Raw genomic sequence first — 25,839 nt, forward strand, 5'->3', positions numbered from 1 at the left:
TTGAGCTAGATGCATTCCAGTTTACTGGGTAACCTGTCGGCTCTGTCCTCTGTCGGCTAACACGTCATATTCTTTACTGTTTCAAACTCCATTAGGCCAGAAATATTATTTCATGGTTGTTTTTCATTGCATGATTTGTTTACTACATGTATCTATATTTCGTATTATAAATGTTGTTTAGTGGATTTTTAAAAAGAAGAAGTGGGGTCAAACAGGTTTTTGTGTTTTTCCTGGGGGGGGGGGGGTCAACAAGGTTTTGATGTTGACAAATGGGGGTTGTACAGAAAAAATAAGTGGAGTGACGCTGAATGCCAACCCCCCCCCCCCCCCTCCGGCCATAAATAATGAACCCTTCGCTTATGAAGAATAGTCTGAGAAATATCTGATAATACCAGAACTGATAGTCTATACCCTAAAGTTTATGGAGCATAATATATCTTATTCTCTCTTGTATATACCTATATCTATCTTTGCATGCCATATCACTAGTCCATATCCACAGGACAAATTTATATTTTACTGCATGGGACTTAGTCTCCTGTGCAGCCTTTAACCCCACCCCCCTTCAACCACATTAAAACTTTCATGAGCCGCTTTTATGATTCGCTTACAACTAAATTTTCCGTACATTCCTTTATAAACCACTGACAGTAGCCTTGGGCTGCCTGTGGTGGTTCATCCGGTCTACCTGTCGTCCCAAGACCGAGTACTCCTGGACCCGAGTAAACCAAGATGGCGGCACGTGTGAGCGAAGATGCGAAGAAATTTGTCGTTTTACTCGCATCCCGACTAAAAAAAGGTTACAAACATCTTTCAGTGTGTCTCTCGATAGAATTTTATCTACCAGAGCTATTTGTTGATTCCGATTTGTACTCTAATTCTATTCCATCACAAATCTGTTATGACTGTACACCACAAGAAGTGAAAATCTTCTGACCGGGCTTACTTATTGACTGTGGTTTGGCCTATTTCAGATAACATACAGATCAATGATGATGCTGAAAGCTACTTAAGGACTGCTATTTCTAGTCTACCAGAGACTCCTCTCAAATCTGCTCTACAAAAACAACACAATGCTTATTTAAAGACTTTTATCAGGTATCGCTGAAAACTCAATGATCTGGCAAATTAACTTCATAAGGCATGACCACATTCGCTACACATGCTAATCATGAGTGTGCATTCGTGTGTTATCACTATAATACCTTGAGATGATACCACTGACCAGCATCCCCAGCTTATCCAGATGTTTCAACCATAGACCAGTTCGTCCATAACAAAACCAGTTGCCCAGAAATAAGTGTTGAAAACTTTATCTATACATTTCAGGGATCAATTTGCTGTATGTTTCATTGGGAATAGTAATGTATAGAGGTTAATAAAGTGTGATAAGAGACAGGACCCCAGGCTTACTTACATCCTTATCTGAGAAGCAAAAGGATTCATGATCCCAGTTTTAGAGAGCTAGGATTTACACCTAAAAAAAAAAGAACATGTTAGCTTTCCTTGGTTCAATCCCTGGTCCTTTTGCTTGAGAAGTGAAACTGTAGTGCTATAGCTGTTTTAAAGTCCCTCCTATAGTGTTTCTGTGATTTATAAAATATTCCAAAATATAGAAAGAATTTTAATTTTAATTTCTTTAAAGAGAGGGATTGCAGTGAAATTTGGATAAAATCATTGCTTTGGAGTGACTGGCAGTTTCTGTCAGTAAATTTTAGAAAACGCATACAGTAAGAGTCAATCAGGTGACACCTATGCTGTGTTCTTCTGTACCTTCATCTTCCACAGATAGATTCCACAGATAGGACCTCACAGAGCATTTTTTTCTTTAGTCTAATAGGTATCAAAAGTACCAAAGAGAAGAACAAGGTTGATGATCAAACTGAAACTGCAAAGGTAAGTTAGTCTAATAAGTGTCTGATTATTATGAATGAAGTGTCATTCAAGTGTGCAGTGATAATGTTATTATTGTAGAAAGATGTTTTGCCTGTATTTTGGTTTTTTCATCAAATATAATTTTCTTGGAAACTTTGCAGATTTTCAATTTATTTGGTAAGCATGGGCTGGATAGAGCAATCTGCAAACTGTTACACCAAGACATAGATGGTGAGTAGTTACATAGCAATGAGTTGAGGACACAATGAAAATCAAATGATTGACCATTATTCTCACATTTTCACATGTTTCACATGGTAATTTACTTATATAAGGTAGTAGTAGTACCTATTATCGGACAGTGACCTATAATCGGACACTCGAAAAAAAATTGTAAATATCTCAAACAATAGGAAAACACACCGAAAAATGACCCATCGAGTCGAAAAAAAAAAAAACATTCAGAAAACATGCATTCCGAAGCTTTTTTTGAGTGTTTATTGTTTTGCAAAACTAGAAATAATTTTCTCTCACACAAATTTAACCATCAAATTTTTGTTTAATTGGTCGAATTATTATGTTTAATAGTCAGTGATTTCTAGCTATGAAAACTAAGACTCAATTGTATTTTAGCGTAGATCTAAAGTGTCTGATAATAGGTACCATTACCTTACTGAATCTCAGTTTTCTTTCTTTCAATTTTATATGTTATTTTTAAAGTGTCATTTTTTAAAATATAAGTTTTTCCATCTATTCCTTTGTTGCTTAATTTTCATGGTACTTCTATTTTAGATACTTGTTTGAGATCCTGCTACCCCCTTATTCAAGACTCAGAAAAGTTGTTGTCAGTTTTGAAAGTATGTAGTAGAGTTTTGCTAAAGTTTTGTCAAATATTACTTTCTACACTAGTTTATAGGTTGCTAGTTGCAAAACCATCATAAAAAGCCATTTCAGATTTTCTACTCACTCACTACAATTCTAAATTGCAAACACTGTATATAGAGAGAATTGTTCTTTACCAGAAATAGGCCTGGGGAAGTTAGCCGTATGCAAAATTTGATTTCCATAGAGGTACTGTATTATTCAAGTTTGTTCTCCTCAAAACTCCAGGCAGATGAGACTGATACAGACAAGTGCATGGCTATGACATCTGGACACAATACTGCAAAGGTGAGGTGATTTTGTGATGTCTCTAGATTTTCTCATCTCTGATGTATAACAATGTCCATGTACTTAGATAATTCTATTTTGCCTTTAGACAAGTCACACTTGCTTTTGGATAATTAACCCAAAGTCTATTGTTGACATGCACTGATATTCAAGCTCAGGTTGAATTGCTAGAGAAGAATTGCTAGACTTGACCTTTTGGCTGGGTAGGAAAGAAAGAAAATCTGCTGATGAGAGGCACTAAGAATGCTATTGTATTTTTCAGAGTGTTTGTGAGAGTTTGGATTTTATAGTAAGGTATGTGAGCTACATAGTGTATTCACATTTAATGTTTTATGCTCTTATAACAGAATTTTTAATGTTTTCATCAAATTGTTAACCAGAAGTTACCTTGAATACATTTTTAGGAGAATGTCTGAAAAATGTGAACAATATCTACAAGAACCTGTACACAAAAAAAGGTACAGTTTCATCTCTGATGCAGTAATTAAAGGTTTGAATTGATGACATTTTCTAATGTATGTTTAATGTTAATATTTTGTTGTTTTGATCTAAACTTCAGAGCAAGTGCACTGAAAGACTGCATTTTTAAGACAGTGGTAATGATGCACATGAGATGGCAAAGTGTTGACCGGGTATTGTATGCTGGTATTATCTATTAGCTAAACACCGCCAATGTTTGAAGACAACCAGGGATTGAGTTTGGGGCCGCCAAGCAGTTGCATTTGCAACTAGATTTTTCAAAATGCCAAAGAATACAATCTGCGACCAACAAGTACCAAAAAATAGAAGTTACTTGGGTTACCAACCACATACAGATACAGTCACTGCAGAACATTTAGTATGTGAGCTCGGATGCAGAAGATGTTTGTAAGAACAACATTTCATGTCCAATCTGAGGTTTTGTGCTACTAAAATTTGAACTGTGTGTCTTAAAACTCAAGCTACACTGTAATGGCACATTATGCACTTTGAGAAATGATGACCATTGAGCCCTTTGCTGTAGCTGCATTGTAGCTGCATGGATTTTTCTATTTCACTGCAACTAAGGTGGATAGCTTAATTCCTCCTGTCTATGTTGCAGGCTGAGGGTTATGTGTCCACCAAGAGGCAGACATATGAAGACTACATGGCGGCACTTTTTTCCTTGTACATTGATCTAGTTCTAGTTTGTATGACAAGGTAACATCCTTTTGCATGCATGCAATGCATACATCTGGCTAGAAAAAGGCACACCTCTTCTGAACTAAACATGAAAATTTGTAGGCATTGGCCTTTCTTCCATTTTATACATTTATCTCTTTGTTTTATTATTTTTTTATATATAATTATTTACTGTTTTGCCAGTTCTGAGGAAGAGGTTCATCAAAGCAACAAACATTTAGCAAGTGTAGTTCTTCTTGTTCTGGGTAAGTCTATTATGGTTCTAAATGGTTTTAAGAGCTATCAGTCATTTCACTTATCCAGGACACACTAATCACTTACCTTGTTAACGACTTCCATTTACTGTACTTATGTAAGTATTTAATGGAAAACTTTGAGAAATTAGCTATTGTAGCTATAGGAGATTCAAGCCAACCAAAATTTACTGCACAAATATGAGATCATTTACTGAAAGATGCCCTGATTTCAAGGTCCTAGACATTCTGTCTATTATTTTGCATGCGTTATATAGAATTATCAGGCCCTTAGCCAGGGGGGGTTCCAATGGTTTAGACGAACCCCCAACCCGGCTTGAAGGTCCGCTCAGAGCAAACAAAAAAAATATAATGTTTGGCTGGGTATATATACCGTGCAAATCAATACTGTATGTCTTTAAAATGACTATAAAAATCTTTTCTCAATAATTATCCTTTTTATTATCCTATATGTTAAAAAGCACCCTATTAATAACATTTTAAATACAAGATTGAATTTATTTGAAGTATTGATTGCCTAATGTAATAAGACAAGGGGAAGGGTATACCGGAAATTTGGTCCACTGGAATAGAAAAAGGAACCATCCCGCTCAAAATCCTTGCTACAGGCCTGAATATCACCATGTAACCTTTATGTTTAATATAACAGGTCGTTCGCCTGTTCACTTGATGGACACATGCCTCCAACTCTCAAATCTCAATGGTGACAATATAAACCATCTAACACCCTTCCTAAGGTCAGTTGAGTTGTTATGTAACTATTTTATGCTTTTATGCTGAAATCACCCCCTGCGGTTATCTTCCACATTCTTGTGATTGTTGCTAAGTGTCTCTGCTGTCATCTTATTGTTACAGTATCTATTCTTATGAAATATAATGACTGAACTACATATAATTGTATCATTCTATTTTCTATTATATTAATGAAGTATTTAATATTTTTTCAGATGTGTACTTGAACGGAACAAAGGAAACTTAACACATACTGATTACATCAAGTGAGTGTACACCTGCGTCTGTGTAGATTTGTCCTTCTGGTGTACATGGTTTTACACATTATTTCTCAACCTAATATTATCCAGTGTAGGTTTTTGTGTCTCACACACTTGGGTTTACATTTTATCCTCAATCTGATATTATTCCGTGTAGGTTTGTTTGTTTAGCGCACATGGTTTTACAGATAGGATCGACTCCTGAACCAGGCACTTGCATAGCACTAAACGAGGTAATTTATCATATATCTGATTATTGCAGCATGGTTTGTAGAACCACCAAAAATGTGTACGAAATGGTTGCAAATCTAGTAAGCGTTTGTAAAAAGATATACATTACATACTACTGTTCAGGATTTTAAACCCATCTACACAAACAATTTTTAGTTGAAATTTTTTAGTTGACAACTATATCTGTTTCTTGTTTGACAATTTTAGTTGTCAAGAAAAAGCAAATGGCCTATCTTTTGAGCAACTATAGTTGCCACATAAAAATTTGTGACTTTGCTCCATCTACACTAGCAAATAAAAATTGTGTCATAAAAATTTTCAACTTGTAGATGGGGCTTTACTGTTTGGACTAATGTGTAACTTTATAAATTAATAGTAGGACAGTTATTGGAAATTTTTTAAAGTTTTACAAAGGATGATGTGCCAAAGAATGACATTAATTGTAGCAGTGAAAAATTCCTGATACAGTTGTAGCAATTTAAATGGGGAATTTCCTTTTTCTAGGTAGTCAAGAGCCAAGTTCCACCTCCAAAATTTGTCTCATGGCTGAACCAAAGAAACAGAAGGTTTGATTCTCTTGATACTGTTCTTGTGTTTTGTTAACCAAGGTCCCATTTAATTGTTATTGTTATTTCTATTTTTAAAGTTAAACATTTTTATTATATTAAGTTGTTAATATTTTTATTTCTAATTCTGTAGTCTAGTAGAAAAGCTTTGTCTTTCCCGGAAGATGACGTCAAGTCATGTGACCAAACATTTGATTGACAAGATGAGTGAAGAAGACAAAGAACATCTACTTGATGTAAGAAGAACCTTACACTCTTCTTACGATACCCTTATGCTTTCCTTACAATACCCTTACGCTCTACTTAGGATACCATTACGCTCTACTTAGGATACCCTTACGCTCTATTTACGATACCCTTACGCTCTACTTACGATACCCTTACGCTCTATTTACGATACCCTTACGCTCTACTTAGGATACCCTTACACTCTACTTACGATACCCTTACGCTCTACTTACGATACCCTTACGCTCTACTTACGGTACCCTTACCCTCTACTTACGATACCCATACGCTCTTCTTACGATACCCTTATGCTCTACTTACGATACCCTTACACTCTACTTACGATACCCTTACGCTCTACTTACGATACCCTCACGCTCTACTTACGATACCCTTACGCTCTACTTACGATACCCTTACGCTCTTCTTATGATACCCTTACGCTCTACTTACGATACCCTTACGCTCTACTTACGATACCCTTACGCTCTACTTACGATACCCTTACGCTCTACTTACGGTACCCTTACGCTCTACTTACGATACCCTTACGCTCTACTTACGATACCCTTACGCTCTACTTACGATACCCTTACGCTCTACTTACGATACCCTTACGCTCTACTTACGGTACCCTTACGCTCTACTTACGATACCCTTACGCTCTACTTACGATACCCTTACGCTCTACTTACGATACCCTTACGCTCTACTTACGATACCCTTACGCTCTACTTACGATACCCTTACGCTCTACTTACGATACCCTTACGCTCTACTTACGATACCCTTACGCTCTACTTACGATACCCTTACGCTCTACTTACGGTACCCTTACGCTCTTCTTACGGTACCCTTCAGCTCTACTTACGATACCCTTACGCTCTACTTACGGTACCCTTACGCTCAACTTACGATACCCTTACGCTCTACTTACGATACCCTTACGCTCTACTTACGGTACCCTTCAGCTCTACTTACGATACCCTTACGCTCTACTTACGGTACCCTTACGCTCTACTTATGATACCCTTACGCTCTACTTACGATACCCTTACCCTCTACTTACGATACCCTTACGCTCTACTAACGATACCCTTACGCTCAACTTATGATACCCTTACGCTCTACTTACGATATCTACTTGAATAGCGCCTCCCCCGAATAAGCGCTCCCTTTCAACCAAAACTATTAATAAGCGCCCCCTCCTCAGGTTTTATGTAACTGAGTCAAATGATACATGAAGTTCTAAGAAAGCGCTGGATCACAGACTCTGGACAAGAAAGAGACATATTTAATGGATGAAAGTTTATTGAAAAAAGCTACTTCAAGTTGTAATAATGATAAAGAGAAAAGAAACTTTTTAGTAGTAAAAAATTGAGATTAAATGAATTAAAACATTCTCCGTCCTTTTGTGAGAAATTTGCGCTTAGGAATGAGCACCTCCCTTGTGCCGGGGGGGTTATCCGAGTAAATACTGTATGCTCTACTTGTGAGGAGACCGTTACGCTTTACATACGAGACCCTAGAGTGCAAATGTCAGGCAGGGCACTGACCAATATTTGTATCGCTTAGAATCGCCTTGTTTGCTCCTAAATGTTGCGGTCGACTTACACATATCATAATGATTCCCCTTTTAAAGGTTGCAAGCGAGTCTGAAATGAAAGAAGACCAGAATGATGATCACGCTACTGAAGAAGAAAAAGATCAAGGAATCACAGGGGAACAGCCACTGTTCTTCATCGATTCTGCCGGCGATGGTGAAAACAATGAGCCTAAGGTACTTTGGTCATTTTGAATTCTTTACATAAAAAGAGCCCTATTTCCTTTGTTTACCGCGATTTTACACTTTCGCTAGTTCAAGCGAGTAGCCAATATTTTTAATAAAGTTTTCATGCAAATAGACTGTTGATTTTTGAAATGTAACAAATCACTGAAATAACTGGTCGACATTCTTTAAGTCACATCAAAAACCACGTGTTCTACGTCTTAGGTTTCCTCTTCTTTGCCCGGTGAAACTTTTGATCCCGGGTTGTCCACCAAAACGCCATCACTTTCTAAGGAGTTTGGTTGCGCGAGTATATAACCTAACCATTGTCTACTTATAAATTGTTCCAATAATTTTTAGGAAATAGAGTATGAAGAGTATGAAGGCGAGGAGAAGATTTTACAAAAGCAGCTGCGATCGCTTATCACTCGCATTGAGCGAGACTCGGAGTCAGAGGTTTGTATTTCTACTATTCGATGAAGTCTTGTTTCTTTAACAGAGTTTCTCCGGAACATAACATAAAGAAGTTGATATATGAATCATGCGAGTAAACAACAAGTGAACTACCCGCACTTTCAATTAAATCAAAATGTCTAATTTTCCGTCAATAGTTTTCTCGCGATGTAAACCTGTTATTTGCCAATGTGCCTGGAAAGGAGAACGTGATCCAAAACATGCTTTCATGCTTAGCGCTAATAGTCCCAAAAAGACAAGCTTAGAACTTTATTTCTAAGTAGCAAAAAATAATAGTCAGGTTTTCAGCGCATAAGATCCGGTTCTCGCTAGACCGTAGAACTTGAAGTTTTCACGTTGTATTTTGAATAAAAACGCCTGAAATGTATAAGACAGAGTTCATTTCACGTCTGTCTCTTTGAGTTTTGATTGTTTTCTGCCATTAGATACCTTCGCCTTTGCTTAAGTTCCCCAGTAGCGGATCTAGGGGGAAGGTTTAGGGGGTTTAACCCCCCCCCCTTTGGGCTGCCAGAGAGCCATATGTAACAAAAAAATTTCCCCCTCCCCCTTTGTCACTGAGCCGAACCCCCCCCCCCCCCCCCTTTAGCGAAAAGCTACATCCTCCCCTGGTTCCTTGGTCTTAAGTTCCGTATAATATTCAGTAGTTGCCGAGTATTGATCACAGGCTGTTTTGTCCTTATATGTTTTATATAGTTTGTTTTATATTTCCCTCCACAGGAAGAGTTTTATATGGATACTGCCGATGACAGTGTTTTTGCGAAGCCGTCAGAGCCGCTCTTTGTGGTAGACACAAAACTTGGCGAACTCAAAGATGAGATGGACGATGGCAACGAAGCCCCTAAAGATAACTTAACCGAGAAATCCGTAGAAGTAAGTGATGTATCTCGTGAAATAGGCAAACAGAAAAAACCCAAGACGAGGCCACCGGCGAAAACCGCAGCCGGGAGACCGGAAGAAATGGATGCATTATCTGATGAAGTAAATAAGAGAACAAATGCGGAGGCAACAAAGACCCGTGGGAAGAGCAAAAGTGTTAAGACCAAGTTAGCGTCTGGTTCCGAGAATGAATCTGCCGTACCCCTTTTTGAGATCAGTACAAAGCCAGACATGAGAATGGTTCAAGAAGTGGGGTTAGATGGGGACGACTGGGAGGGTGCCCTGGACAATCAGACAGGTGACACTGTGCCAAGTGATAACAAAACGAGTAAAGCGAAAAAGATAACGGTAAAGCCGAAAGGTAAAAGAAAAAGCATGCTAGCAAAAAGCAAAGATGTCAAGAATGCAGAGGAAGCAAGCCGAAATGACGAAGACGACACGAAAACTGGAAACGTCAGCGAAGATTTGATTAAACAGGCAAAGCCAACATCAAAAACACGAAAAAAGAGGGCAAGTCTGTCAGCAAAAGTAACGAACTTCGAGAAAACAGTTAATGTAGATGTTGAAAGCCAAAGCAGCGAAAGGGAATTGCCTCGAGTTGATGAAGACCTTCCGGTTAACCAAGAAGACGTACCGCAGGATGACCATCAGATAGTTACCATGGACACAGTTACCATGGAAACCCCCATTAAGCGCATGCGTCGCACGAGACGAGACACGGATGGTTCTACCGTGAGCGTTGATTCGGTCTCAGGGCTCCGCAGGTCTACAAGGAATAGAAATAAATGATTCACGAAGGAAGGATAAGGGTGGAATTCTTAGGGCTGGAATTGAACATCTCTTTGTGGTTAGTTTTGTATGCTTTTTTTGTTTAATAAATAAAGGAATGAATATATATGCTTGTCGCGAAATTATTGAACCATAACTCTCTCAAACATAACACCCATAACGCTAGTCTTCTTTCCTCTTTTTAATATATTAATAGTGTATATTAAAAATATACACATTGGATAATGAAATTAACTTTTTTGCGCTTTTTGTTGGATATATGCGGAAGTTTGTTTTTGTGAGAGTCAAAAGAAATAAATAATCGAAGGTAGGAAATAATCAGATCAATTAAGTGTAAAAAGCTGTTATCACCATTTGTCCTAAATTATGTGAAATTGGGATAAGAGACGAGTATCTTCCGCATGGAATCATATTTTGTTTACTTTAACCGTACTTTGTGAATGCATTGTTTGCCATGTAAGGCCTTCTTAGCAAATACTGACTCGTTTAAGTGACTTATTAGATTTTAAACGCATCTTTTGTGTGTGATTTAATCAAATCACAATCATCAGTCAAGCTGAAAGGGCAAGAAGAGGAATGGAAGCGAAGGGAATCGCTACAGGGATGCAATTCTACTTTGCAACACGGTATGATAGCTTTGTTAAACAGGCGCTAACCTTCGTTGCTTAATACAATCACTTTACCCACAAAAAAACCCTGGATCTCGAATTTTCAACAAATTTTTCTATATTATAGTCTTATCCTCCATAGCTCTAATCTTCTTAGAAGTGACGTAGTGAATCTTATAAAAACACCATTTAAACTACTGCATTTATTGAAGGTTTTTCATCCTCCGGTGGCTTTTTTTTTCCTGGGATTGAGGGGAGGGGGTATTTTTAAAGCAATCTCACTAAACGCTTGAAATGGTGTAATGGTTTTTATGCGTCTTATAGAACAGGAGGGGAAGGAGGTTATAGAGAGGGGGTGCATGGTATTTGATATTTAAAATACTGGCTCTAGAAAGAGGAAGGGAGATTTTGAAAGAGATGGGAGGATTAATGGAGCTTTTACGTTATTATCGAGTTTTTTTTTTGCTATGACCTTTTTTCGCAACAATTTCCCTTAATTAAGGCACACAGTTTACATGCATTATACATTTCTAATGATTATGATGATAATAACACACTAGCTCGAAGAGCTAAAGCTAGAGTACTATCATCATAATCATTATTATTATAAAACTAAGTTCGACTTCCTTTTGAGTTTCGAGATTTAGAGATTCGACAGTGTAGTCTGTTTTACCTCCTTTGCGACTGGCTAGTACCCAGTATTTACACGGCCAAGCGACAGGCACAGGGTGGTTGCTCCATGGATTAATTTTCTTTTTTCCAATTTTTTGTAGATAAAAATCAGCTCTATGAGACTCTACACTTTTTACGATACAAAAGCAGCTAGAAATTGAGTGAAAAAATGAGCAAATTCTTAAATTTCCTGTTTAGATTTATTGTGTTTATTTACATTGCCTGTAGAGGGAGACGGTCGCCCCAGTTACCCCCGCGACTTACAGATTTTAACACGCTCGGTAATGCGTTTGCTAGCCATGTGGTAGACTTCTTTAATTTGTCCACCTTACAAAGTGACAAGAGTGAATAATTCACGCCTTAAAATAATAACAACAACAAAAATAAAAACCCAAAAATAACAACCTAAGCACATACCCATTATGAGACATTTTGGTGGTAATTAAAAATTGCACATCTTGCTGTTAAAACTCGCGTCTGTCCATCACCTATTTGGGTGATGGTGTACTGTACTTAATATGTTCGTGTGCTTCTCGCCAGGTTTTTCGTGCGCTCGTGTGTTTCTCGATATCTCTTGCAACGCGCACGAGGAAATATCGACAAGAGCGAACAATAAAAATTTCATCAAGGACCCGTGTTCCGATTCACTCCCATACTCGAGATGTGCTCGTGCGCTCGACTCATGTACTCCTCGACATGTGATCGTTCGCTCGACTCATGCACTCCTCGACATGTGATCGTTCGCTCGACTCATTACTCGACATGTGCTCGTGCGTTTGACTCACTCCTCGACATGTGCTCGTGCGCTCGACTGCTCCTTGCCATCTACACTCGATCTATTTGAACGTCCTGTGATCCCATCACTTTCCCTTGTCTTATATTTGTCACTCACGTGTTTGTCCGCCGTTTCCATTGTAGACGACAGTGCTGAATAACGTATGCGCATGCGCGTGCTCTGGCGAAAACAAGCACAATCGTAGTGTTGAATCGTTCGAGAAAAGGTACGAAAGGCTGACTTCAGTCGCTGATTTGACTAACTGTACAGCATTAAAACCATACTGTACAAAAGATGACAGATTTGTGTGATAATGAGGGAGTCATAAAGAAAATTATAGCCTTAGTTTGGTCTAGTTTTCTTAGCATTCGCCAAAATGTGACAGTTCGCCGGTAAAAAGCCGCCATTTCAAAACAAAAAGGCTGGTTTAACCGCGCGGTACTGGAACTAGTCTTGCGTTTTTCAGCACTGACACACTCACGTGTTTGTCCGCCGTTTCCATTGTAGGCGATGAGGTGTCCCTTGCTTATGATACTAGTAACCGCGTGTGGACTGGTGACGAGCACCACGCGACAAGCCTTGTACAACTCCATAGACGACACTAGACTCGTAGGTGAGGTGCTATTAGAAGAGGCGTGGGGGGAGGGGATTGGTCCATATGGCCCCGACCTGTCATCCATGAGAGCGTCATAAGGCAATCCAAAAAGTTTGCGATATCTTCGCTGGAGAAAAAATTCCCGTTCTCCCGGTAGCATTTTTCACACCCAAGTCCCGTTTCCTGTTCCCGGTTACCCAAATCCCATTTCTCGGCCTAAAATCAAGGAAAATTTAAGTCCCCATTTTTTCCCTTCACTACCCTGTTTAAGGTGGAATGACCAACTCTTGTCTATTGGCCTACTCTTGTCCATGCGTAGCAATAGATAGACTCTGTATTGCCATGACGAGGTACCTTCTTTTCCAGAGCACACGATAAGAGACCAGCGGACTGATAGCGTAATAACATGCGCGCATTTGTGCACCCTTGAAGACCAGTGCGACTCTTTCAATTTTCATAATCTGCATGGCGCATGCGAACTAAACCGTAAAACCGCAGGACATGAAGAAAGCTGGCGTGCCGAGTCAAGTGGATGGATTCATGCACGCATGATAAAGCCAGGTTAGAGTTGACAGACAGACAGACAGACAGACAGACAGACAGACAGACAGACGGACGGACGGACGGACGGACGGACGGACGGACGGACGGACGGACGGACAGATTATTAATACAATGTGAAGCAAATTCTCATTCTCTTCTTTCAGAAATGGAAAAGATAAGTCTCAAAGTTGTTTTCACACATCTCAATGGTAAAACGAATCGAGGCCCAGACAACACAGATGAGTATAAGAGCACCCCCCTTGAGGGTAAAGTACGACTAAAAGCCGGCATCCAAATATGGCGAATACCTTACTCAGGCAACTATCAGATAACGGCCCTCGGGGCATCAGGCGGGAACGGAACGAATCAGAGCTCTCTGTCGTGGAAAGAGGGAGGGCGCGGAGCCCGGATTACAGGGTCATTCCGACTATCTAAGGAAACGCAGCTAAAGATCTTGGTGGGACAAAAGGGGATTCCCTTTCCGGAATTCTCGATACGCCCAGGGAGTGGGGGTGGGGGGACATTTGTCACGCTTATGGATAATACACCTTTGGTAATCGCCGGTGGGGGTGGGGGTGGGGCTGGTATAGGTCAAGGAGATTGTATGGATGGGGACCCGGGACAGGCCGGGGGAAATGGTACTCGTCACGGCGGCAGAGGAGGCAAAGGCGGGGTCGTGTTTGAATCCGTAGGGGGGATCAACCCTATGAATTTTGGGGCGTCGGCCGGAGGGGGGCTGTACTCGGACGGAGGTGCATCCCCTGGTGACTTTGAAACGGGAGGGAAGAGTTTCTTAAACGGAGGAGAAGGAGGTGAGAGCCGCGCAGGGCCCGTGGGAGGGTTTGGCGGAGGGGGATCCTCAAGGATACGGCCAGGGGGAGGGGGAGGGTACTCCGGGGGCGGGGTCGAAAGTGACAGACATGTCTTTGTAGTGGCGGGAGGGGGAGCGTCTTTCAACAACGGCAGTGACCCCGTCAACGAGAGCGGTGTCAACAAGGGCAACGGACGTGTTATCATTACACTGATAGAAACTTAGGTACATATGATTTATAGACACCCTTCTCAAATAAGGTTGCACCTTAATAATCTGCTTGTCTAAACCAGCGTTGCTTCATTGCACATAAATAAGCAAATAAAACTGAATTTGTCTCTTAGGGTGTAGAATTTATCCCTTAGGGTGTAGAATTTGTCCCTTAGGGTGTAGAATTTATCCCTTAGGTGTAGAATTTGTCCCTTAGGGTGCAGAACTTGTCCCTTAGGGTATAGAATTTGTCCCTTAGGCTGAAGAATTCGTCCCTAAGATGATCTTTTATGCATTATATTACTCGGGCTACCTGTGGTAGCACGAGTCTAGGTTTACATGTCGAAAACGTGTAAGTCTGCGATGCTCAGAGGTCTGCGGTATACTCTACCTGAAAGCGAGGCGGCTTTCGAGGAAGACTTTCGGAGGGACGCTCACTACTCACATAAATGTACACGCCGTCTGCGATAGACCCACGAATTCTTGCTCGACCGACCACTAGACAAAGGAAATGTCAGAAATTAAATTTCCCATTTTGACATTTGTCCTATAGTCAGTCAAGCGAAAATTCTGGTGGTGCTGGCGTAGTCTCCTTCGCAGCCCCAAGCGGTCGGAGTCACACAGATTGATTTGCTTTTGTACATTTAGATTATCTCTTGCTCTTTCAAAGAGCAAATCTACATGTACAAAAACAAATCAAAAGTGCATTCAAAAGAGAAAAACCGAGAATCAAGCGTCTGCTTAGCGCTGCAGGCGATGGGAAAACACCAAAAGCTTCGAAAGTGTTGCAATTTCACGTCGCAAACGCCATGTACTACTTGCGCTTCTTTCTCCCATGATGACTTCGAGAATGATTTAGGATGCTGGACTTAAAAGGTTCCAGTACCTCAAAAGGGTTTTTTCCCCCAATTGACCCGAATCTTGTCAACAAGTGCAACAGTTTGGTCTTGTGTTTCGAGCATTCCCGCATCTCACAAGGATTACTAGCACTAAACAAACAAGTTTCGGCTAGCTTATGAAGTCTATTGGGGCATGATTGAGTGCTTTGCTTATGGATATTTGCAAGCAAAGGTGGATTCATGGGGATTTTTCTTGTTTGGCTTTGCATGGATTCGACTGGATGAAAACAATTTTCTAATGAATCACCACAGCTCTCCTAAATGTTGTCTTTTCTGAAACCAAATTGATTCCAAAATTGTTTTTAATTTTCAAAGATTATAAAATACCGTCTGACTTTGGGGAGAGAAGTGTTGACTGGCCCTCCCCTCTCCCAGAATGCTTTGCAATCCGTAATGGCATCCAAGTGGTTTTACAAGCCTTCAATTAGTGGTTCAATTAGCGGCTTAAACAGAGGTCTGGATTAGCGCATCTGTGATGCTAGTTTCCAATTGTAGTTCAATCAGGGAATCTTTAACTAATAATTGTGGTTTTAGTTTTTAAACAGTGTTCTCATATTTGTGATTATTTCTGAAAAGCAAGACGAGGTAGTGGATTTCCGTGAACTCGAGACGTAGTCACAGGTCCCAAGTAATTGAAACGTTGTACGGAGATTTTTAGAGAAATAGAAAAACTAGACGCTGCACCAGCGTTAACTCGGGCTACAAAAGGAATCACCGAAAAATGTAGTCTGCATTTTGTACCTGCTGGTGAGCTGTTTTCTCGGGGGCTCGTACACTTAAAAGCCACGTGCAAACTGCGCCAGCACTAGTCTCCTTCGCGGTCGGAGTCACACAGCACTCCCGGCCCGTAGGTGCTGCACAGATTCGAACTAAATTCCTTCCCTGCTTTTAGCCAATACAATTTTGGGTACCATATTTCGAGAACCGTTCGCGCCATGGCAAGCAAACCAATCACTTTCCGTGTATTATCATTCAAAGAAGAAGCGTGAAACCTAACCGACACTAATGATATTATTGATAAAAAATACCAGCAACCATCAACTTGTGCTCGCTTCAGCACAACGACGAGGGATTAAAATTGGGGACCGCAAAGCACTGTTGGAAAGCTAGGATACCGCTGACTAGGTGCAGCGGAGTTTGACGGGCTGTATAAAACTCAGAATAGGGAGGAGGTATCTGTTTTCAGTCTGTTTATTGTAAATTCAGTTTAAAAATAGCCAGGAGTCAATGGGTTAAACGTTTTCTGTTGACTATATACACTATCGTAATTTTAGTGGCACTTTGTGGAATATTCTACAATCTGCTGCTAAATGTCGACAGTTCTCAATTTGCTAAAATATTACGGTAGATTGTCAACCTTATGAGCTCAAAGTATTATATATTTGTTTAGAAAGGGCAAGCGAATCTGATGAGCTTTTGTTGTCGGAAAAGGTTTTTTTCTTGTCAGTATACACTATACTAGGAGTAACTATAGGTTAGAAAATGCGGGCTAGATGGTGGAAATGGCTGTTTAGGACAGGGGTTTTCCTTTAAGAAATAACAGAAGTTGCATCACAATTTGTTTCCCGTTTCTTGGTCAGATTGTGGCAAAACTGTGCCAATCCGATTCGCTTTCAGTCGAGCGAGATAAAAGCTGAAGTTGTGCCATTTTATAACAGCGAAATTGTTTAGAAAAGTTAAAAAACAGTAGCTCCAACGTAAACCTCAAACTAGACCCTGCTCGCAGGGTTGACATGGATATCTGAGATCCTAAACTTCTTTGGGAACTGTGTTGTGACATGTACGACAAAGATTTGAATGACCACTTTGGATATAATAAATATATATCAATGAAAGTAGACAGGGCTGATTGTCCTATCTTTTACGGTGTAAAAATCTTACTATCCCCACAGCAGAGTTGGCACCAAAAAAAAAAAATAAGGAAAGCTGAGAATGTGTTTTGAAATTGTTATTTCTTAAAAATTACTTTGGTTCACCACCCTCAATGTGCTATCACTAAGGGGTAATTTATTTTAACACCTAAAGTAAGTCATATTGTATCAACAAAATAATTTTATTTAAATGTATTATTTTATTTATGTAAGTGCTAAGTAAACAACAACATTTATTTATTGTGAAGTCCAGTGAAAGGGCTATAGAATATTTTCGAGATCAACAACACATACATAGTTCAAACAGTTATCTAGGTTTTGATGAAAATGTAAAAATAAAATGACATCCAATGAGGGTATAAATGTTTTTTTTAAGGGAAGCACCAAAATACCAAAATGATAAGCACCAAAATAATTTTCATAGATTTGCACATCTTACGCTACACATGACTACTGACATGTTTTTCTCTAAATAGATACCAAAGACAAAGCAGCAGGCTTTAAACTTTTCTAGTACAAGATTGTTGACGCTTATTGATGAAAACTGCTCCATACCTGTGAACCTCCGAAAATCTCAAGGCTTGAGAATTTTTTGGGGGAGGGGTGGGGTATATTCATTTTTTGGGGGGGAGGGGTGGGTTTAACCTTGCAGGCGTTTGTCGTATAGAACGCTCTCACGAAACCACTTATAGATCTCACAAGGGTGTTAGATAAATTGCGCTACGCAAGGGTTTATGTTTCAAATATTTTAATAGAAAATAGGCAAAATTTCGATTTTCCAGAGAATATTTTTTCGGAAGCGATAAAAATCGCTAAAAAGCGGGAGATTTTGTGCTCAACGCGGGAGAGCGGAAGAAGGCGTCCAAAATCTTGAGACTCCCGCCTAATGCGGGAGGATTGACAGGTATGCTGCTATATATACTCTAATGGAATCTAATGTATCAAGCTACACCTATGCTGTACTTGGTAAAAATGATATGTCATTCAATGAGAGAGATCAAGGTATTTTATAGTAAGAAAACACAGCCGGTCAAGTATCCCATGTGAGTAGCCTATTCTTTGGGATTCATTCATAGCGATTTGTAGGAGACGATTTTCATTAATTGTTTCAAACTACTTCCACTTCAAAATAGATTAAGCAATCAAGGTAAATACCTCGAGTCCATTCATGAGTGTCCAGAGCACATTTAATTACGTCTTGAAGTAAACTGTATGAGTCTAAAGCAGTCAGTAATTCTTATGTAACAAACGACAGAGACGAGATGTGGGGACGGTACCGGGTTTACTTGGTCGCTGTTACAAACACTACTTTGCACAAGTAATTTCAAGATGATCTTTTAAGAATAGTCCTTTGGTATTTCGTACTGCATCCCTTTTGTATGCTCTCTAATGACAGCAAGCCCAAACAAGAGACTTTCACTGACACCCCGAAAAACGTTTAGTTTCGTTTGGATAAAAGTTCTCGGCCAATGGGTGTTGGCCAGTGGGTTACCCTTGGACTTGCTGTGACCTACATAATGATTATACGATTATTGTTGACTTAGAAGGTAACGCACTTCATGCTTTCCGAGCTAGTGCGCATGACAATCTTCATGCGTGACCCCCATGATTGACAACATTCCAATCATTTTTTCACTTGCTTTCTTAATACCAATTCTGGTTATACCAGAATTTCACTAGACCTGGACGATACCTAGAGTTACCTGCTCCCGAAGTCAAAACCAACTTTATACCGGTGGTTGATGAATACGAAACGGGCATAGGTTAAATAGGTGCTCGATTTACGATTCACAAATATCTTGAAAACAATATGGTCCCGCCTACAATTGCGGAGGGGCCAATTCCCGACTCATATCTAAACAAAACGCATCATTAACTCCCGGCATAAGTTGGCAGTAAATTGACTAAAATGCTGAAGTTATAAAAATAGCGAAACTCATCACCTAGTATTAATTTCCCGCGTAGCAAGTACTAGCGTAGCCCCGACACCCTGCGATATTTTCCCGCGTGACACTTGTCTCGAGCCTCACGTGTTTTGCCGGGTCACTTCGGGTTGCAAATGGAAACACGAGTAAATACAGCGAAATCAATCCACAATAACTTGGTAGAAATTGAAGCTATGGTAAAATATGCAGTTATTAAAGCGTGAATCGGGCCTTCAACTGCAAAAAAACATGGATCTGAGAGCTGGAATCTCAAATTCAAGATGGCGGCCATGATACAGTTTTAAATTATGGAGAAGGTATTGCGATGACGTAGAACGGTAGGCTAGATACCTCGTGTAAGAAAAAGGCTTATGTAAGATAGTAATGAGTACACTAAACCAATATACAAAAAGTGGCGCATGGGCTTGCACATTTTCTCAAATACACCCCAAGGGGATTGTGGGAGCTTTTGGAAGAAGATTAGAGAAATCGAGACGGACTCCCGCATTAGGTTTGCGTGCATTCTTGTGCGCGCAAAAACACCTTTCCCGGCTGTGTTATTGTATCAGAAAAAATGCTAGTGTCACTAAAATAACGATTTTATATTGTATACAAGTAAGGAAAAACATTCAATTCCGACAACAAAGTTCAATTCAGAATCGCTTGCCCTTTCTAAACAAATATAGGATACTTTGAACTTACTAGGCTGGCAATTTACAGATACTGGCATATTTGAATAAATTGGAAACTGTCGGGCATATATAGTCTATTGAAGACCTGTCCCGGCAGTTGTAGTTTGTAATTCAGTGTCACTTTCATAACGATTTTATAGTGTATACAAGCAAGGAAATGCGTTCAATTACGAATACAAAACTCAAATTAGATTCGCTTGCCCCTTCTCCACAAATATATAATACTTTGAACTCACTAGGTCGACAATTTACTGTGATATATTTTTGTAAATGAGAACTGCCGATACATTTAGCAGCATGTTGTAGAAAATTAACTGCCACTAAAATCACGATTCTATAGTGTACATAGACGACGCAAAACATCCAATACCGACAACAAAGCTCAATTCAGATTTGTTTGCCCTTTCTCGACAAATATAGAATACGATTAACTCACTAGGTCGACAATTTACTTGGTTGTTTGAAAAAAAACTGAAAACTGTCGGGCATTCAGTCCATTGAGGACCTTTCCCAACTGTCGGGCATATGGCCACTGCGAATTATAAAAGCAATATGTGTCTATTGAAAGTTTCTTTGAGGATGTGACGGATAATTTAGAGCAAGGGATCATGGTCTCTTGTTCAGAGCGGTTTGGCCTGTTAAATAGCGCGGATTCTAATAAATTCTTTTGTCTCTTGTCGGTTGAGGTTTTCGTCGGCCCTCCGGAAGAAAACTGGTGACAATGCGGCTTTAATGGTTCCGCGCCTGCTATACAGTGTTCAGCGGGATTCGCGCCTGCTATACTGGTTTCTTTTGCAGCCTGTTGGTGCATACGATACTACATCATCAGGACTGTATCCTAAAACTGAACATTGACATGCTTATAGCTATTAAAAATATTGGTTTACCACAAAAATCACTCGAAAATAAGCTATATTTTTTTCTATGACATAGAGAAAAACAACTGACTGGTTTTCAACTCATGAATAACGAATAGTCATTTGTCAAACAAAAGAGCACACGTCTACCTAGAAAAAAACATTATACAATGTTCCCTAGTATATGATTATATGCGTCTTTTCGCTTCGATTCGCAATTCTTACTTTCATTTAATCCGGGCAGAATGCTAGTAAACATATAAAGCATCAACTTTCACGATTACAAATAAGAAAGCCAATATCTTAAACATTTTCTCTTCAGAAGACATTAAAAAGCCACGGTTTTAGTCAGCCAAGCAGCTCTTTGCTGATTGTGTGACGGTGGTGATCCTTTCTCCACTAAAAAGAGAAGAGCATGGCCTCAAACTTTTTGTTTTCTTCTTTTTCTCTTCTTCGTCGAAGACAACAAGAAAATTAAAAACACGGCGTATATATTATGCGATCTTTCGATGACAAGAACAACATCCCAAGGTTTCCTCCTTTTTCGCTTTCAGCACAAAGTATCCCCTGCTTTTATTTGTTACTGGGTCTTTCGCCAACATTGCATCGAAAAGCTTCCTAACAGGTGCCCAAAATGGCGGGTACTTGTATCGAGAAACATCCAGGATTAATGCTGAGTCATTCTCATCATCGTAAGCAGCAATCGGGCTATAATGACCAGCGCCAATCTGATTCAATCCAGAGCGATGAAACGACAAAACCATCAACTCCAGCGGTTCCTGTTCTCTTGTGTCTAAAGGGTTGTCGGTGCACAAACCTTGCCTACCCGTACAGACACTTATCACGGTGTCACGAAAAAGCTGGAAGCTTTGCTCGGTGTCTTCAGCTCTCGTCGTGCTACACACTGCACCATTGCACTTGGCGAGACACGAAAACTCTTCCATCGTGATTCCTCCAGCTTCTCTGACCACATCTATGGGTCTGCAGTTATCGAGAAGCTCCTCCGTGAACCAGCGCCACGGGGTTTTCCAAATTCTTTGCGGGTCTATCCGCAGCGCATTGAGAGTTACAGCGAGTGAAGAGAGTCCACAAAACATCAGCTCGGATTGGGTATTATAGCATGACGATAACGAAAGAAAAGGAACGGCGCTGCCATTGCTCAAACATCGGCTGAGCCTACGACGTGATTCGCTTGAGCGATAATCTAGCAGATCCTCTGGGAGTTCATAACAATGGAAAGTTTCCATCGACTCCGCACAGGCGCCAGTTCTTCACTATTCCTGTACCTGCTGTATGTGGATTAGAGTAAGTGTCATATGTGTTTGTTTAGGCAAAATAGACCGATTTATGTGCAAATGAGGAGGCAGAGATATTGCTTATTGCTGTCAGTGACTGACAACATCTGGAGTATATGCTCGGTGTTTTGACCACCACTTTTGAAAAGTGTACAGAAGAGGTGTGATGATAAGGGAAAAATTACGTTCGGGTTTTGTTTTGGAGAAATAAACAGCAGACGACTAGGGATAAGCAGGGTTAAAAAGCAGAGAATATTCGATGTAAATATTATTAGCTTGAGGAGTATTTGACGAGTCATTTTTTATTATTTTTATTATTAATGGGTGATCCATTGATGCATTGAATACAGTAGAGTAAACAACCCAAGAACCTAAAAGTATTAGCGCGAGGAGTATTTTACTTGTCTTTTTTGTTCTTTCGTGCGAGTTAGGCTAAGTTCAAACGTCGTATTATCCATGAGCCGTATTCAATAAAATGCAAATAAATCGAGTCGATTGTTTCATCTTTATTTGAATGCAATTTGCATTGAATACGGCTTATGGATAATACGATGTTTGAAGTTAGCCTTAACTCGTTCATGGAGTGAATAGGGTGTGATTAAGCGTGTCACCATGGCTTACCAAAGCTTCCTCCGCAGGAATCTCAAAGAGCAAAAAGAAAAAAAAAGAGAGAAAAATAAACTGATTTGGGCAAAAAGCCCGAGGTAAATAACAGGGCTCTACTTCTCCCTTAGTCTCCCTCCTTCTTAATTTCCCCACAGGTAACCCGTTCTTTCTCCCTCTTTTCTTAGTTGCCTGCAGAGAAGGTTAGGTCATGTGTTATAACCTACGGTGTGATTGCATTTAGATCTATTTCTATTATCGCGCTTCCTTGCTGCTAGCAGAGCCATTTCTCTGGGCTGGCGCTAGCGAAAAAAATGGATCTGTCATAGGTCGAAACCCGCTTTGATTGAAGCACCGCGTGCCGCTACCCTAGACCGGGATTTAGAGCGCATGTCATTTAGAGTTACTGATCATTTTGTAAGCTTCGACGCGCATGTCTAATGATTTATGCGCTGTCCTTTTCTGAGCCCACTATACTACCAATTCAACCATGTCCCTAGTCCCTAGGGTCTTCTGCCAATAAATAATAATATGGTTTTACCGAGAGGGGACTCGATCAAATCGAGCGCGCAAAAAGCGAGAATTTTGAAAATAGTACGGTGTCTTTTAGTATGATCTTTAAGTAGTTGTACGAAATTGCGGGAATTCAACCAGAATAAAAAAAAGAAAGAAAGAAAGAAAGTAATAGAAGAAGGGCAGACACGATTGCCCGAAGATCGAACCTCCTCAGATCAGATATGAGAAAAAATAGACCATACTCCCACACACACCCTGAAACACCGTTTGGCCCCTAAAGCTTTACGGCTGGCTGAAGATTTCGGCCCCAGCACCGCAAAGGAACCTGAGGGACCTGCGCATTGATGGGGAGGCAATAACAAGGATCCCAGCCCTGTCTTAGTCGGTTACGCCACGCACAGCTCGCTGATATATAGACTGAAAAATATCGGGGTATTATCACGCTTGCGTCTCTTGGGAATTACCGTGTCGATATCATGTGTGTTCATTTCGTCATCATGCAGAGCAGGCTGTGCTCTAGGAACCTAAAAACCTAGTTCTCCTTTGCTCAGTTGCGCAGGTACAGATCTTTCACGTGCACGTGCTCATAAACTGCACTATGCTGAAACATGTCCGATCAAACAAACATTTTATAGCCATTGGGAGAGTAGAAAGGGACATCGCATATCCACATAACGCGCTCAAAAACTGGAAATAATACGAATCAGCCTCCTTCGTATGCGATTTGGGCCTTTTCTTGGAAAATGGGCTTTATTAATATTTCGGGTTTCCTGTGGCGTGGTCAAAAAAAGAACAGGAGATTGGGAGTGAATAAGTCTGTACGCGTCCATCACGTTGTAAATGACCTTCACAACCATCGCTCTAAACATATTTCTCACTTCCTTTGCGTCGTGCACAGCTTTTACTTCTGTTAGTTGTGCGTCACACATGCCATCGGCACCTCCCTCAAATTTTGCGTGACCGTCACTTCCGTTGCGCTGTACGAGCTTTTTACTTCCGTCCCGTGGCGCGTAATCCTCACTTCCGTCACATTTCGCGTTTCGTTTTATCTAGCTTCACGACTTCTGTCACGCATTGTGCACTCTTCAATCCCGTCACGTAAATCGTATTCTTTACATGTGTCATGTTGAATTGGATCTCCACTCCCGTCACGTGTTACGTATTCTTCACTTCCGTCACGCGGTTCACACTCTCAACTTCCGTCACGAGGTGCAATGCGTATACATCACTTACGAAACGCGGTACGCAACTCAGCTCAACTCAACTTCCATCATGCGGTGCGTATTCTTCACATATTTTAGGTTGCGCTTGAACCTCTTGCCTTGCTTGCCGTAGCACCTTAATGGCCGGCAGGATTAACTGCATTGAGTTTTTGGGAATTGGAGTCTACAACTGCATTGCATCGCAGATTTCTGATTATTCTCACGCAGCCGACACGGATATCTCTTATCCTACAAAGATACAAAATCGGGTTGAAGGTAGAGTTAAAATACACTATTGTCTCAGATAATCGAAGTATTTCCGCCCCGAAACGTATACGTCGATAAAGAGACAGTGCGCATAGAAGCTGGAAGTATACACCAAATAGAACCGTAGCTGATATAACCATCGTGATCATTGCATGACGGTACTTGTCTAAATCCACAGCTTCCGTTGCAGCATTACTCATGTCCGCGATTCTTTGCTTATGATTTCGTATGGCCGTGAAACATTTTCTGTAGCTCATACATAACACTATTAAACACACAGATATTGTGATCGCAACGATGTAGAAGAACGGCAAAGGAGCGTCGGCCTGGTATGCCAGCGTGAGCAGGGAATAAAGCCATATTCCAGCGATGATTACGTAACTTCTTTTCTTAGATACAACAAGACGGTACGAATTCTGCAAGTGAACTGCAATAAAGCGGTCAATGCTGATAACGGTTGCGGTCAGAAGTGATGCAGCGCCGAAGAAAAAATTTGCGATGGGTACTCCCCCGAATTGTGCTTTGATCACGGAGCAGTGTACGCCGAACCAAGACTCTTTCAAAACGACCATCAAGGATATCGGCTGGCTGATAAGGCCCGTCGCGAGGTCCGTCAGACAAAGGTTTGAGATCAGGAGATATGATGGTGATGATCTCAGTCTCTCGCTACTCATGATTACAAAGATGATGAAGGCATTAAGAACTGCTGACATTGCTCCTAAAAGTACGTTCACACCGAAGTAGACCGCCAAATGCGCAATGTTGTCTAACTTAAAGTATGTCTTGGTACAGTTCATGGCGCTTATATTCCAGCTTGGAACTTGTCACTTTTGATACAAAACTGGTTTCTCACGTGTTTTTTCTCCGTGATTTTTAATCCTTTAAGTCATTCCTTTTCCAATGTTGTATGCGGCGAAAATGAGAATGGGTTGGAGAGATACTTTCTTTTTATTAAATTCAAGTATCGCTTTTGTTCTGTGCACCTGTCTTTATGGTTAACAATGCACCTTTTTCTACACTGAAATCTAATTTTGAACCATAATTAAGTTGAAAATCGGGGCAAATTATGTTAATGGGTCATATTGTAAAACAGAATTTATAGTAATATATTTAT

General features: G+C 40.3%; 4 protein-coding genes across 6 annotated transcripts; 2 read left to right on the forward strand and 2 right to left on the reverse strand.

Moving 5' to 3' along the window:
* Positions 1–341: 341 nt before the first annotated feature.
* On the forward strand, positions 342–10,490 carry LOC5516556. Of its 2 annotated transcripts, none has more exons than XM_032386425.2 (19): positions 342–799; positions 975–1,098; positions 1,833–1,896; positions 2,037–2,106; positions 2,668–2,732; positions 2,986–3,045; positions 3,308–3,339; positions 3,450–3,503; positions 3,605–3,677; positions 4,127–4,224; positions 4,390–4,451; positions 5,110–5,197; positions 5,408–5,458; positions 5,610–5,685; positions 6,188–6,249; positions 6,383–6,485; positions 8,120–8,257; positions 8,606–8,701; positions 9,437–10,490. In XM_032386425.2, the coding sequence occupies exons 1-19, from the start codon at positions 733–735 to the stop codon at positions 10,382–10,384; spliced, it is 2,331 nt and encodes a 776-aa protein (XP_032242316.1). In that variant the 5' UTR covers positions 342–732; the 3' UTR covers positions 10,385–10,490. The 2 variants fall into 2 exon arrangements, with proteins under 2 accessions (XP_032242316.1, XP_048582685.1); XM_048726728.1 differs by having other exon boundaries at positions 3,605–3,641.
* Positions 10,491–10,619: 129 nt separating this feature from the next.
* LOC5516557 (ALK tyrosine kinase receptor) lies at positions 10,620–14,731 on the forward strand. 2 transcript variants are annotated; one of them, XM_032386430.1, is made up of 5 exons: positions 10,620–11,010; positions 12,583–12,665; positions 12,947–13,052; positions 13,401–13,595; positions 13,742–14,731. In XM_032386430.1, exons 3-5 carry the CDS (start codon positions 12,950–12,952, stop codon positions 14,611–14,613), a joined length of 1,170 nt encoding a protein of 389 aa, XP_032242321.1. In that variant the 5' UTR covers positions 10,620–11,010; positions 12,583–12,665; positions 12,947–12,949; the 3' UTR covers positions 14,614–14,731. The 2 variants fall into 2 exon arrangements, with proteins under 2 accessions (XP_032242321.1, XP_001636611.1); XM_001636561.2 differs by lacking the exon at positions 12,583–12,665.
* A 6,605-nt stretch (positions 14,732–21,336) lies between these two features.
* Positions 21,337–22,089, reverse strand: LOC5516558 (glutathione gamma-glutamylcysteinyltransferase 3). Its single transcript, XM_048726205.1, has one exon. The coding sequence runs from the start codon at positions 22,087–22,089 to the stop codon at positions 21,337–21,339; it is 753 nt and encodes a 250-aa protein (XP_048582162.1).
* A 1,898-nt stretch (positions 22,090–23,987) lies between these two features.
* Positions 23,988–25,522, reverse strand: LOC5516559 (adenosine receptor A3). The gene has a single exon (XM_001636633.3). It carries the CDS (start codon positions 25,520–25,522, stop codon positions 24,596–24,598), a length of 927 nt encoding a protein of 308 aa, XP_001636683.2. The 3' UTR covers positions 23,988–24,595.
* Positions 25,523–25,839: the final 317 nt, after the last annotated feature.

The sequence above is a fragment of the Nematostella vectensis genome, chromosome 4 (assembly GCF_932526225.1).
Source record: "Nematostella vectensis chromosome 4, jaNemVect1.1, whole genome shotgun sequence".
Classification (NCBI taxonomy): domain Eukaryota; kingdom Metazoa; phylum Cnidaria; class Anthozoa; order Actiniaria; family Edwardsiidae; genus Nematostella; species Nematostella vectensis.

Coding starts and splice junctions, on each gene's coding strand:
- LOC5516556 (XM_032386425.2), top strand. CDS start 733: ATGGCGGCACGTGTGAGCGAAGATGCGAAGAAATTTGTCGTTTTACTC. Junction 2,733..2,985: donor AGTTGTTGTCAGTTTTGAAA/GTATGTAGTAGA, acceptor TCAAAACTCCAG/GCAGATGAGACTGATACAGA. Junction 3,504..3,604: donor GAACCTGTACACAAAAAAAG/GTACAGTTTCAT, acceptor TCTAAACTTCAG/AGCAAGTGCACTGAAAGACT.
- LOC5516557 (XM_032386430.1), top strand. CDS start 12,950: ATGAGGTGTCCCTTGCTTATGATACTAGTAACCGCGTGTGGACTGGTG. Junction 13,053..13,400: donor AGACGACACTAGACTCGTAG/GTGAGGTGCTAT, acceptor CTTCTTTTCCAG/AGCACACGATAAGAGACCAG. Junction 13,596..13,741: donor TGCACGCATGATAAAGCCAG/GTTAGAGTTGAC, acceptor CTCTTCTTTCAG/AAATGGAAAAGATAAGTCTC.
- LOC5516558 (XM_048726205.1), bottom strand. CDS start 22,089: ATGGAAACTTTCCATTGTTATGAACTCCCAGAGGATCTGCTAGATTAT.
- LOC5516559 (XM_001636633.3), bottom strand. CDS start 25,522: ATGAACTGTACCAAGACATACTTTAAGTTAGACAACATTGCGCATTTG.